Source organism: Panulirus ornatus, chromosome 32 (assembly GCF_036320965.1).
Source record: "Panulirus ornatus isolate Po-2019 chromosome 32, ASM3632096v1, whole genome shotgun sequence".
Lineage (NCBI taxonomy): Eukaryota > Metazoa > Arthropoda > Malacostraca > Decapoda > Palinuridae > Panulirus > Panulirus ornatus.
Window position 1 is genome coordinate 22,665,968 of NC_092255.1, and position 13,555 is coordinate 22,679,522.

Below are 13,555 nucleotides of genomic sequence, written 5' to 3' on the forward strand. Positions count from 1 at the left end.
GACACATATATCCTCTTGGTCAATCTTTCCTCACTCATTCTCTCCATGTGCCCAAACCATTTCAAAACACCCTCTTCTGCTCTCTCAACCACGCTCTTTTTATTTCCACACATCTCTCTTACCCTTACGTTGCTTACTCGATCAAACCACCTCACACCACACATTGTCCTCAAACATCTCATTTCCAGCACATCCATCCTCCTGCGCACAACTCTATCCATAGCCCACGCCTCGCAACCATACAACATTGTTGGAACTACTATTCCTTCAAACATACCCATTTTTGCTTTCCGGGATAATGTTCTCGACTTCCACACATTTTTCAAGGCTCCCAAAATTTTCGCCCCCTCCCCCACCCTATGATCCACTTCCGCTTCCATGGTTCCATCCGCTGACAGATCCACTCCCAGATATCTAAAACACTTCACTTCCTCCAGCCTCTCACCATTCAAACTCACCTCCCAATTGACTTGACCCTCCACCCTACTGTACCTAATAACCTTGCTCTTATTGACATTTACTCTTAACTTTCTTCTTCCACACACTTTACCAAACTCCGTCACCAGCTTCTGCAGTTTCTTACATGAATCCGCCACCAGCGCTGTATCATCAGCGAACAACAACTGACTCACTTCCCAAGCTCTCTCATCCCCAACAGACTTCATACTTGCCCCTCTTTCCAAAACTCTTGCATTTACCTCCCTAACAACCCCATCCATAAACAAATTAAACAACCATGGAGACATCACACACCCCTGCCGCAAACCTACATTCACTGAGAACCAATCACTTTCCTCTCTTCCTACACGTACACATGCCTTACATCCTCGATAAAAACTTTTCACTGCTTCTAACAACTTGCCTCCCACACCATATATTCTTAATACCTTCCACAGAGCATCTCTATCAACTCTATCATATGCCTTCTCCAGATCCATAAATGCTACATACAAATCCATTTGCTTTTCTAAGTATTTCTCACATACATTCTTCAAAGCAAACACCTGATCCACACATCCTCTACCACTTCTGAAACCACACTGCTCTTCCCCAATCTGATGCTCTGTACATGCCTTCACCCTCTCAATCAATACCCTCCCATATAATTTACCAGGAATACTCAACAAACTTATACCTCTGTAATTTGAGCACTCACTCTTATCCCCTTTGCCTTTGTACAACGGCACTATGCAAGCATTCCGCCAATCCTCAGGCACCTCACCATGAGTCATACATACATTAAATAACCTTACCAACCAGTCAACAATACAGTCACCCCCTTTTTTAACAAATTCCACTGCAATACCATCCAAACCTGCTGCCTTGCCGGCTTTCATCTTCCGCAAAGCTTTTACTACCTCTTCTCTGTTTACCAAATCATTTTCCCTAACCCTCTCACTTTGCACACCACCTCGACCCAAACACCCTATATCTGCCACTCTGTCATCAGACACATTCAACAAACCTTCAAAATACTCATTCCATCTCCTTCTCACATCACCACTACTTGTTATCACCTCCCCATTTACGCCCTTTACTGAAGTTCCCATTTGCTCCCTTGTCTTACGCACCCTATTTACCTCCTTCCAGAACATCTTTTTACTAATATCCTCAGATTTCTTTGCTCACAGTCTGTTTCCCTTTTCTCACGATATAAAACTATACTTTTACTTTCATTAATATTCAGGTTTCTTTTCCTACACTCTCTTCCAAGTTATTCACCTAAATTTATTTAAAATATTTAGGTGACTAACATTACCACATCTACATAAAGGAACATCTTTTTTTTCTAATTCTTTATTCTATGCCAAGGGGTTTAGTTATTGGCAAAGCTCCATCTCTTCAAAAGATAGTTTAAACAACAAAATAACACAGCAACTCAAAATCTTAAAACAACACAATGCATCTCTGTTGTACCAAAAAAAAAAAATATTTATTTATTTATTTTGCTTTGTCGCTGTCTCCCGCGTTAGCAAGGCAGCACAAGGAAACAGACGAAAGAATGGCCCAACCCACCCACATACACATGTATATACATACACGTCCACACACGCAAATATACATACCTATACATCTCAACGTATACATATGTATACACACACAGACATATACATATATACACATGTACATAATTCATAGTCTGCCTTTATTCATTCCCATCGCCACCCCGCCACACATGAAATAACAACCCCCTCCCCCCTCATGTGTGCGAGGTAGCGCTAGGAAAAGAACAAAGGCCACATTCATTCACACTCAGTCTCTAGCTGTCATGTAATAATGCAGCCAAAAAAAAAAATCAATTCATTTAATTATTATCAAACCTAACACACTAGTGCCTTATGGTATCAACCAATAAACTACATATCTATCTCCCTTGTTTATCCCCATCTGGGTGAGGGATAGATTTGTACGTAATAGTAACAGAAAACAGGCAAAAATTTATATCATTACCTTTGTGTTGGCTCAGTTCAGTGTAAGTGAGCATGTGAAAGGTGTGAAATGACATGTCTTCTGACATGGGAAACAGGTGTAAATGATATGTCTGAGAGCTATCAGATATGAAAATGTGATGAAATTTCTCTCTACTGAGCTTGTTTTCAGGCTGTACTATTATTCCATATACAGGCACAGCAGAAGTGACAAGTTAGAAATTCATTTGGAAATATTATACCTTTCAATTCAGTGAGAAGTAAACTTGCTGGCAAGTGCAAGGAGGATATTGAGGGATCCATTTCATATCTGAAACTGAACATGCTAACATTCAGTGAGAAGTAAACTTGCTGACAAGTGCAAGGAGGATATTGAAGGATCCATTTCTTTTCTGAAACTGAACACTTTATTCATATATCATACACACTCTCATTTAGCAAGAAACAAGCTGAAGGAATCCATGTATGTGAGACTTGGGAGCCAACACTGTCCCTAACCTGTCACCAAAGTCCCCCTTAACACCTTAACAGAACAGTTACAAAGGCACACTGTCAGCTTTCAAATATGATACACCATTCAATTTCATACAAAAGGAATTATAGAGCAAACTTTTTCACTTCACACATAATGCCAGAACACAAATACGCTTCTCTCATGTGGCCAACTTACCTACAGAGGTACAAACATCTAACAAAGAAAGTTCAAAGGAGAGCAACAAAGATGGTATCAGAATTAAATATAAGCCTAAAATCATGTGATCTTTCAGTAATTAATTTAACAATCTTGGGAAAACTGTGCATAAAGACATAAGGACAGATGGACTGATACAGTAAAGGCAAAATCAAAAATAATGACATCAAGGAATAATTGTTAATATAAACTATTTAAATGCGAGGATTTACACACTTAAAACACAAATGAAGCATGTTTATGTTTACTAATCAATTCCATGGTTGTACAAAAGATGAGTGAAAGATTACCTTGTGTTCATAAAGTCCTCATCACTCGCATCATCGTCATCTTCAGCATCAAGGTCGGTAAGACGCCTTCTCTTTTTCACACAAATGTTGAAGTACTTTTGCCCTTGCTTTCTCGTCATCTTAACATCATCTGAATCAGACTCTTCATGTTGCTGTGGTACAGAAATTTTTTTTAGACAATACATACAGACAGTATACTTTACAAAACAAGTCATCCCATGATAACATATTCATGTATGTACATATGTATGTCATTACCTTTTTGTACACTCATGGGGCTCCACATTTTAACCTTTTCTACTATCAAACAACTTTTTAAACTTTTATTTGCAGTCAGCATTCAGACTTTCATTGCAGTTTATTCCATTTATCAAATATTCTGATACTATGAAAGATTTCTCTATACCTTTTCAAACAAGTTTCTTCCATAACTTCATGTTATGACCCTTTGTTGATCTACCTTTGCATAGAGGAGGACTTTTTTTCTGAGATATCATGGGCAACTGAATGCCCTAATCAAGGCCATCTCATTAAAGCTATATATAAACATAACCTTGCCTAAGTAAGCCAGATACTCATTTTATAAACTAATCCTGAGGCTAGGATGGACGGCTGCATTGACAATAAACTCATGTTGCCCATGCATATGTGAATGTATATGTATCATCAACATGTATTTCTACGATCCTTTAAATAGGGCTTTGTGGCTACGAAGATGCACTTCACGTGGGAGCAGAGTAAAGCAAGTTCCCCTGAAATATGAAGGTTCTTGACAATGCAGTACTGTTTTCCATCGGCTGACAAAGATACAGCCTCATCAAAGGTGAATTCTTGCTTGGGTTGTCACTACCATACTTGTAAGTGCTGTCTGCTAACCCCTGTGTATGTCATTCACAAAGGCTTTCTCCAAAACCCTCAAGCTCTACAATGGAGTTATCAAGGTATAAGTCTTTTTTCACCAAATCTTTTCAATCTCCTCCTAAATGACCTCCACTGCTTCTGGTAGACCACAATGTGAAAGCCTCATATGCATATGACCTACTATCACATTACAGTGCCCTGACAATACTCAAGCGATAACAAACATCAAAACTAAATCACATAAGTAGAATAATAGCTCATCTGAAACAGGACAGCTGCACCTCCAAAGAAATCCACCATTACTTTAAACCCCTAAGATATGTTTCAAACCTTAACCCTCAAAAAAAAAAAAAATAAATAAATAAATAAAGAGAAAAAGAAGCCTTTAGTATCCTTTACAAACAAATTACATACTCCAACCTCAGCTATGCCCCACATGCGTACTGATCAACCTTGTCGGGCAAATTTAACAAAGCTACAAACCACAAAAATAGAGAAATGAGAACAATCATCTGTTGCCTACATGCCAAAAACATTCAACCCAAGCACAAAACAATAATACTTAAAATGTGATTTTGCTGCATTCTTTGCAAAAGCATGAGCACAAAACAATAATACTTAAAATGTGATTTTGCTGCATTCTTTGCAAAAGCATGAGAGCCTTCTCATCCAAACACTTCCTAACCAAGCATCATATGCCAAGTAAAAATAAGTGTATTCCTACTTTGCACTTCAGCAAAGCTCTCCCCCACACCAATAAACAAGACACTGACAAACCATATACACTCTGCAATAACTTGACAAACGGTAAACAACCACACTCCCAGCCCAGGCTGAAACTCCAATCTCCTACACATACAACCATTTGAAATTTCCCTACCCAAGCATGTTTGAACTACACTTCTGCGTTCTGGACACCAATCACATCAACAAAACAAACACTAACTCTACTTACACAAGACCCCTCATGCCTAAGCTGTAACTTCAATACATAAGACAATGAAAACCTACTCCTCAATTGTCCTGCACCCATCCCACAAAGATATAAACTTATCACCAAACTTCTTGACATGGGAGACTCCTTATGCATTACAGGATCCCAAAAGAAGAGGATCCTGGGGAGGAACAGAGATGTAAGTATATGAATATTTGTGTACAAGCTCAAAACTTAATTTGGGTGGATATTTAAACATCCATCTTCCTGCATGACTCAACACTCACACCAGAGATCCTAAAAGAGAACCGCTCATAAATCAACCTCAGTTTATGCAAACAAGCCCCAATCTCCAACAATCAATCTCACCAGACCTTTCTCCATCATCAATGCACATATGGACCACTTGCGAGCATACGACACAAACTCTCATCATACCACTTACCCAATCTGATTACACTTGAATTTAGCCACCCTGTACTCATAAACACCAAAAAACATACACAGACAACAGGAAAGCAAACTGGCCAGCATTCAGACTAAAGATGCAATGATATCAAAATTCTAGCAAACAATAAGGATATGTTTTGGTGCAGATAAAAACTCAAAATATAAAAAATTTCAGAAATTTCTGTCTTAGCATTCTTTACTCTATTTGACATTAGATTACAGTATAATTTTGTAATTCACTGTTTACCTGGCTATTCCTTATTTAGTAAGGATTGGTAAAAAAAAAAAGGCATAATTAGATAACAGCATGAACATAATAGTGTAGACCGAAGACACATTAACAAATACAAAAAGACTAGTTTCATCATTTTCATGCAATAAGAAATAAAAAGTTATATAAACTAAAAAGAAACTTTATCATTTTATTGAAAAAGTATGCCTCAAAGTTCTTGTAATTTCTTATATAACCAATCGGACACTGATGAAGGCCATCAAATAATATATTCATGCATTACAAAACAAAAATGCCGCATGTCATAAATAGATCTTATTGTTTTTCACAGTTATTTCAGCAAAATTACCCAAAATAGTGGTATGCTTTCCTTTATATTGGTGTGGGAGGGTACTAAGTTGATGGGGAAGGGCCCTGGCCCTAAAGGGTAGACTGTATCAACTTGAGACCAACTTAAGACATCACATTGAAACAAAAAAATCTTTACAACAGTAATTTTTAAAAGAATTTCTAATTTCAATATGCTTTCTTCTAAAATTCTCTGCCATTTCCTGCATTAACAAGGTACCATCAGGAGCGGACAAAGAAATGGCCTTATTCACTCTAACTGTCTTGCATAATGTGCAGACACTCGAGCACCTTATCCACAACCAGACCCCACAGAATTTTTCATGCTTTCCCCTACTGCATCATATGCTTCGTTAAAGCCTACTGTTAGCAGTAGTCCCCTATAAGCCACATCGCTCTATCCCTTACATGCCTTGCACCCTCCTGCATGTTCAGGCCCTTAGCCTTCAAAGTATCTTTCACTCCATCCTTCCAACTCCTTGGTTTCCCCTTTTTCCTTGTTCCTTCCACTTCTGACATGCACACTCTCTTAAGTCATCCTTTCCTCACTCACCCTCTCTATTTGTCCAAACCATTTCAGCACATCCTCTTCATTACACTCTCTCATACATATTCCTCTAATCAATGCTGTATATAATCATAATCTGAGACATTTGTTGACTAATGATGCATAATCGCATAAAGTCCCAACAAACCTATAGCTTTCTATCCCATCAACTGGCAAAATATGTTTGCTTTTGTCTTCAGTGATATCCCACTATTTATTGCATCCAGAACAAACATAGGCATTTCAATAGGTGTCGATGTCCTCCATCTGGATCAGGGGAAGCAAGCAGTGATGAAGACAAACCAAGAATCCTTCTCCTTCCCAGTAACTTCCACTCCACCCTGATTCCATTCCACTATTACCTCAAGCTCTCATCAGCATGTTTTGCATTGGTCTATTGAATATCATTTGCATTATCTGCAATATGGCAATAATTTTTGCATCAGATAATAAAGTAGTCGACATATACAAACTTAATGCCCATGCCTCTCCCTCCATGTAACCTTAAGTCCATCCCATCATACTCCAGCAGCACTTCACAGCCCTCCTCACCACATTCCAGTTCAATATCTTTTACAGTTAATTTTCACTATCTAAATGACATCACAAGAGTGTGATACTGTATACAGAAGGTAATCTGTATCAGGTACAATAAATACAGTCCAACCATAAAGATTAGATTAAGAAAATATTTGGTCAGGAACATTATCCCATTAACTGGGTTTCAATGGTATGACTTATGACATACTCAAGCTGAGACAGGTGTCCAGAAATGTAATCCCATAATAACTTGAAATTATTTACAAGGAACTCATGCTCCATATTGGACAATGGATTCTGATAGTTCATGGATTTTAGAAATACAGATTTCATATTCTACCTGTGATCAGAAACTGCAGTCTGGGTTATGTACATGGACAAAACTAAAGATGTACAACATGCTTTATCGTCAAACCTTAGCTGAGGATTGATAAAAATGAATAACCTCATCGAGTCTGATCAATATCTACAATTGCACAGTATATCGAGAGATCAGCAACTAAAGGTGAAGGCATCAGTACTGATGTATATGTACATATATGTACATACACAATTATTTTCCACCCTCAGTTATAAATTCATAGTTGCTAAAAAGAATTTCACCCCTTATGGTTAATAAAATCAGTATTCTCACTATGCATAACTTCAATCCACCAAACACATAAAAATGTAAATCAAGGATATATACAAAGAGACATGTAGAAGCATGGTTCAGCCCATCTCAACTTTTGCTATATATTCATGATATGAATAATCTTCCCAGGAAGGACAAAGATCCACTAAGATTTACCTAAAGCAGTTATCGGATACTAATGTCTAGGGCATATGCACGGATAGATGCACGAATATGTGCTTTAGCTCTATCATGAAAACTGATAATAAATATGATCACAGTCAAATCAAAATCCATCAAAATCTAGCAAAGCTAATAATGGATGTACAAATATGTGATTCAGCTCCATCTTTACACATGCACTAATTTTTACCCTGAGAACCATCCCTGCAAATCTCAGACATGTATAACTAACATTTACAAAGGAGATGAAAATGGAAAATGTCCACTGACAAACTGACGATATATAGAAGGACGGCGTGATGATTAAATCCCCCCACTCTTCGAGTCGGGGGTTGATTCACCTCCATCTTCACACATGCATTAGTTCTTACCCTGAGGATCACCCCTGCACATCATCCTGCAAAATTTCAGACCTGTATGACTAGCAGTTCCAGTGAAGATGTGAATGAAATAAGTCCACTGGCAAACAAATGAGCACTATGATGACTTCATTTCCCCCACACTCTTCGAGTATGGTGGCTAAAAAGTCCTAAAAAATGGTTATTCCCTGACGAAAATTACTTCTGGCATTTTTAAACCAATAACAATATTTCTGTGATATGCAAAGAAATTCCTTCATAAACTACCATAAACAAAATAAAAAATCTGACACGATTATTAACTGAATAATAAAACTGCTACGCATGAAATGTGTGAATTACTGCATCAAGAGAACGAGTTAAGCAAACAGCGAATAACCTGACATTAAACCAGTCTGTCTGTTATACAATAAAGGATTAATTTATGGTGTATACCAAGTTATTCAAGAAATGGAGAAAAGTCATAATTATCTCATAATTAAGAAATGCAGTTTTTCTGTAAAGACTAAAAACCACATTTCAAAAATGTATGCATTCTAATAACATTCATTTAACTTAAAATGAATTCCACATTAACTGAAAGGAAGCCTATATTCAGTCCAAACAAAATACCTCAAAACACAAACTTGAGGAAAAATTTAATATTTTGTTGTTACTATGGCCACCTTTTCACTTGGCACTCTTTATATACTCCCAAACCAAAAAACTTCGATAATTCACAATCATGTATGAAAATAATTCCTATACCAAGTCAGCGTACAAACTATACAGCAATTAATGTCCACGCTCTGTCGCAAGACCCAGGTGCATGGGTGTGAGGCAGTTTTTCCACACTTAATCTTAATGCCTACTTCATGATGTATACATTTTGTTGTGCTTGCAATGAATTTGCTATTTCTTTAGGTACTATCAATGGAATATTAAATCTTAAAATATTTCAAAGGGAATATCAAAGCTCTTTCAAGGTCCTATTTCAAGAAGGCAAAATATTAATAAACAAAAGATTCATTATCCCTCTTGAGGAATGTGTTTCCCTTGCAAATAAAAAACACAGTTAACTTCTCATTATGATGTTCACCTCTGAAGCACAATACGTCAGTCAAGGTGATCTACTTTTCAAAGAATGCTCAAGCTCTCATCAATACACACCTTCATATGAAATCACTTGATTATACACTAAATGATGACTGAGAACTGAATTAGTCAAGGTGAGGGCATGGATGTGAATGAGAACATGGATGCTACGGAGAGCAGATAAGTTCTTTCTCTACTGTCAAATCAAAAACTTCAATAATTTACAATCATGTATGAAAATAATTCCTATACCAAATCAGCGTACAAACTATACAGCGATTAATGTCCACGCTCTGTCGCAAGACCCAGGTGCATGGGTGTGAGGCAGTTTTTCCACACTTAATTCTAATGCCTACTTCATGATGTATACATTTTGTTGTGCTTGCAATGAATTTGCTGTTTCTTTAGGTACTATCAATGGAATATTACATCAAAAAATATTTCAAAAGGAATATCAAAGCTCTTTCAAGGTCCTATTTCAAGAATGCAAAATATTAATAAATAAAAGATGCATTATCCCTCTTGAGGAACGTGTTTACCTTGCAAATAAAAAACACAGTTAACTTCTCACTATGATGTTCGCCTCTGAAGCATAATATGTCAGTCAAGGTGATCTACTTTTCAAAGAATGCTCAAGTTCTCAGCAATACACACCTACATATGACATCACTTGATTATACACTAAATGATGGCTGCGAACTGAATTAGTCAAGGTGTGGGCATGCATGTGAATGAGGACATGGATGCTACAGAGAGCAGATAAGTTCTTTCACTACTTTGTATATACACGCTAAATATGATTAAAGATATGAAAAATAATTGAAAAAAGTATCAAATGCATAAAGTGGTCTCAGCATCTTGTTCAAAGTACATAGTACCTATTTTTGGTCCAATTTGATATGAGAGGTACATCCAAAATTTGAATAATTTACCCTAACAACAGTCCATGCTTTAATAACTAGAACTTATGTAGACTAGCATGTTATCACTACTATTATTCTTTTTTTTCTAATTCAGGAAGATACATACATCTTTGTTAAGCAATGTCTCTGAAGAATTCTTCAAAACCTCCTCCAATAAGTACAAATGAATGATGACTCTAATTGTATTTATTTACTTCTTATTATATATTTATTTTATTTTGCTTTGTCGCTGTCTCCCGCGTTAGTGAGGTAGCACAAGGAAACAGACGAAAGAATGGCCCAACCCACCCACATACACATGTATATACATTATTTTACTTCTATCTAAAAATTACAACTCTACATTAGGCCCATTTCATTTCATGATTTTAACTGTTTCAAGCCAATCAAGAATTATAAACTAATCTGAACCATATTCTGCCTAAAAAATTCAATTTCTGAAAGCAAAATTCTTTGTCAATTATGCTATAGCTGCAAGTCAGCATTTACAGAAAGCCAAGTAATGTCTATGAATATCAAATCCACAAACTATCATCAAAACAAATAGAATTTTTCCATTATCATCATTGTTAGAAAAAGATAGGTGATGTTCAAAAAAATGGCATACAGCTTTAAAGCTGATATACTTCCTGGATCTGGAGAAGGAATATGATAGAGCTGATAGAGATGCTCTGTGGAAGGTATTAAGAATATATGGTGTGGGAGGCAAGTTGTTAGAAGCAGTGAAAAGTTTTTATCGAGGATGTAAGGCATGTGTACGTGTAGGAAGAGAGGAAAGTGATTGGTTCTCAGTGAATGTAGGTTTGCGGTAGGGGTGTGTGATGTCTCCATGGTTGTTTAATTTGTTTATGGATGGGGTTGTTAGGGAGGTGAATGCAAGAGTTTTGGAAAGAGGGGCAAGTATGAAGTCTGTTGGGGATGAGAGAGCTTGGGAAGTGAGTCAGTTGTTGTTCGCTGATGATACAGCGCTGGTGGCTGATTCATGTGAGAAACTGCAGAAGCTGGTGACTGAGTTTGGTAAAGTGTGTGAAAGAAGAAAGTTAAGAGTAAATGTGAATAAGAGCAAGGTTATTAGGTACAGTAGGGTTGAGGGTCAAGTCAATTGGGAGGTGAGTTTGAATGGAGAAAAACTGGAGGAAGTGAAGTGTTTTAGATATCTGGGAGTGGATCTGGCAGCGGATGGAACCATGGAAGCGGAAGTGGATCATAGGGTGGGGGAGGGGGCGAAAATTCTGGGAGCCTTGAAGAATGTGTGGAAGTCAAGAACATTATCTCGGAAAGCAACAATGGGTATGTTTGAAGGAATAGTGGTTCCAACAATGTTGTATGGTTGCGAGGCGTGGGCTATGGATAAAGTTGTGCGCAGGAGGATGGATGTGCTGGAAATGAGATGTTTGAGGACAATGTGTGGTGTAAGGTGGTTTGATCGAGTAAGTAACGTAAGGGTAAGAGAGATGTGTGGAAATTAAAAGAGCGTGGTTGAGAGAGCAGAAGAGGGTGTTTTGAAATGTTTTGGTCACATGGAGAGAATGAGTGAGGAAAGATTGACCAAGAGGATATATGTGTCGGAGGTGGAGGGAACGAGGAGAAGAGGGAGACCACATTGGAGGTGGAAAGATGGAGTGAAAAAGATTTTGTGTGATCGGGGCCTGAACATGCAGGAGGGTGAAAGGAGGGCAAGGAATAGAGTGAATTGGAGTGATGTGGTATACCGGGGTTGACGTGCTGTCAGTGGATTGAATCAAGGCATGTGAAGCGTCTGGGGTAAACCATGGAAAGCTGTGTAGGTATGTATATTTGCGTGTGTGGACGTATGTATATACATGTGTATGGGGGTGGGTTGGGCCATTTCTTTCGTTTGTTTCCTTGCGCTACCTCGCAAACGCGGGAGACAGCGACAAAGCAAAAAAAAAAAAAACTTCCTGTAAGTAAAACTGTAAAAGTTTATAAGATGTTATAAACTTTTACAGTTTTATGTCTTCTAGACAATCTTGCATGCCGTAATCTGTAAGCAACTTCAATAAAAACAAATGTAAACAACATTCAACTCATGAGCTCCACTCAACCCATGCTGTAGCCATTTTTACCATTACATCATATTTTCAGTTTTATTTAGGTAAAGCATGGACATCACAATCAAAATATGCATTGTAAATGTTTACTTTATAACATAACGTGGAAGACAGCGACAAAGTATAATAGAATAGATATATATATGCAAAATAGGTACCATATATCTTCTACACCACTGCAAACCTGACTACAGGAAAATCATTTCTCAGCATACTTCGATAATATCAATCATAGGCTGAACTGCTGTGCTCGCAGCATTTTGCCATCATAATGTGAAAAGATAGGAAAAGAATTTTGCAAATCTTTCACATAACCTATAACATCATGGCTACTTGACATCTTGATCACTTCTTTTTATTTCCCCAAGTTTTTTAAAAATGAAAAGTTCATTATTCATCAATTTTCTTTTCTTCTAAGCAAGAAAAGGTGAATAAAGTCTCATATTAAAGATGCGAGATTCCACTGATACTGTCAAATGTATACTACAGTTGAATTTCTCAAATCCAACAGTCTTGTGACTGAACAAGATACTGGATCTCAAAATGTTTTCAGATTTTAGATACCTGCTATGCCACAGAAACTTGACAGCAAATCAAAACAAGATACTTACCATGAAATTTTACTTTTCCCATTATATAAGTTTATGTACAGTTCGAACAAAATAGTATAACTGCAAATACCTACTTTACTTACTAAGTAATTATCCTTATTTCTGTCTCCATGAAGACAAAGACAGTAGTATGTAATCAGTTGAAATACTGCATGTGGTGGCATCTGGCCAAGCAAAGGCTGATGGAGTATATACACAAGTATCATCATATTAACAAGGCTGATGCGTCATGAGAGGCTGGAGGCATGCCCTGCATTTCATTTAATACAGGACTCGGTGTGCAAATGCTCTGAGGATAGTTTAAACATATATTGAAAGCATCAAGTCCAGTGAAGGGTTTTGAGTTTTTATACCTGGGTATGTGCAATTTGTGGTCTGGATGACTTCTGAAACAGTTC

The 13,555-nt window shown here is 37.3% G+C and overlaps 1 protein-coding gene across 4 annotated transcripts in view; it reads right to left on the reverse strand.

The window, feature by feature from the left end:
* Nucleotides 1-13,555, reverse strand: part of LOC139759169 (uncharacterized) — a 72,961-nt gene that overhangs the window by 11,721 nt on the left and 47,685 nt on the right. For all 4 annotated transcript variants that reach the window (XM_071681217.1, XM_071681216.1, XM_071681215.1 and 1 more), the window contains one exon: nt 3,411-3,562. In XM_071681217.1, the coding sequence (XP_071537318.1) occupies nt 3,411-3,562 (152 nt within the window). The remainder of the gene's footprint in view (nt 1-3,410; nt 3,563-13,555) is intronic.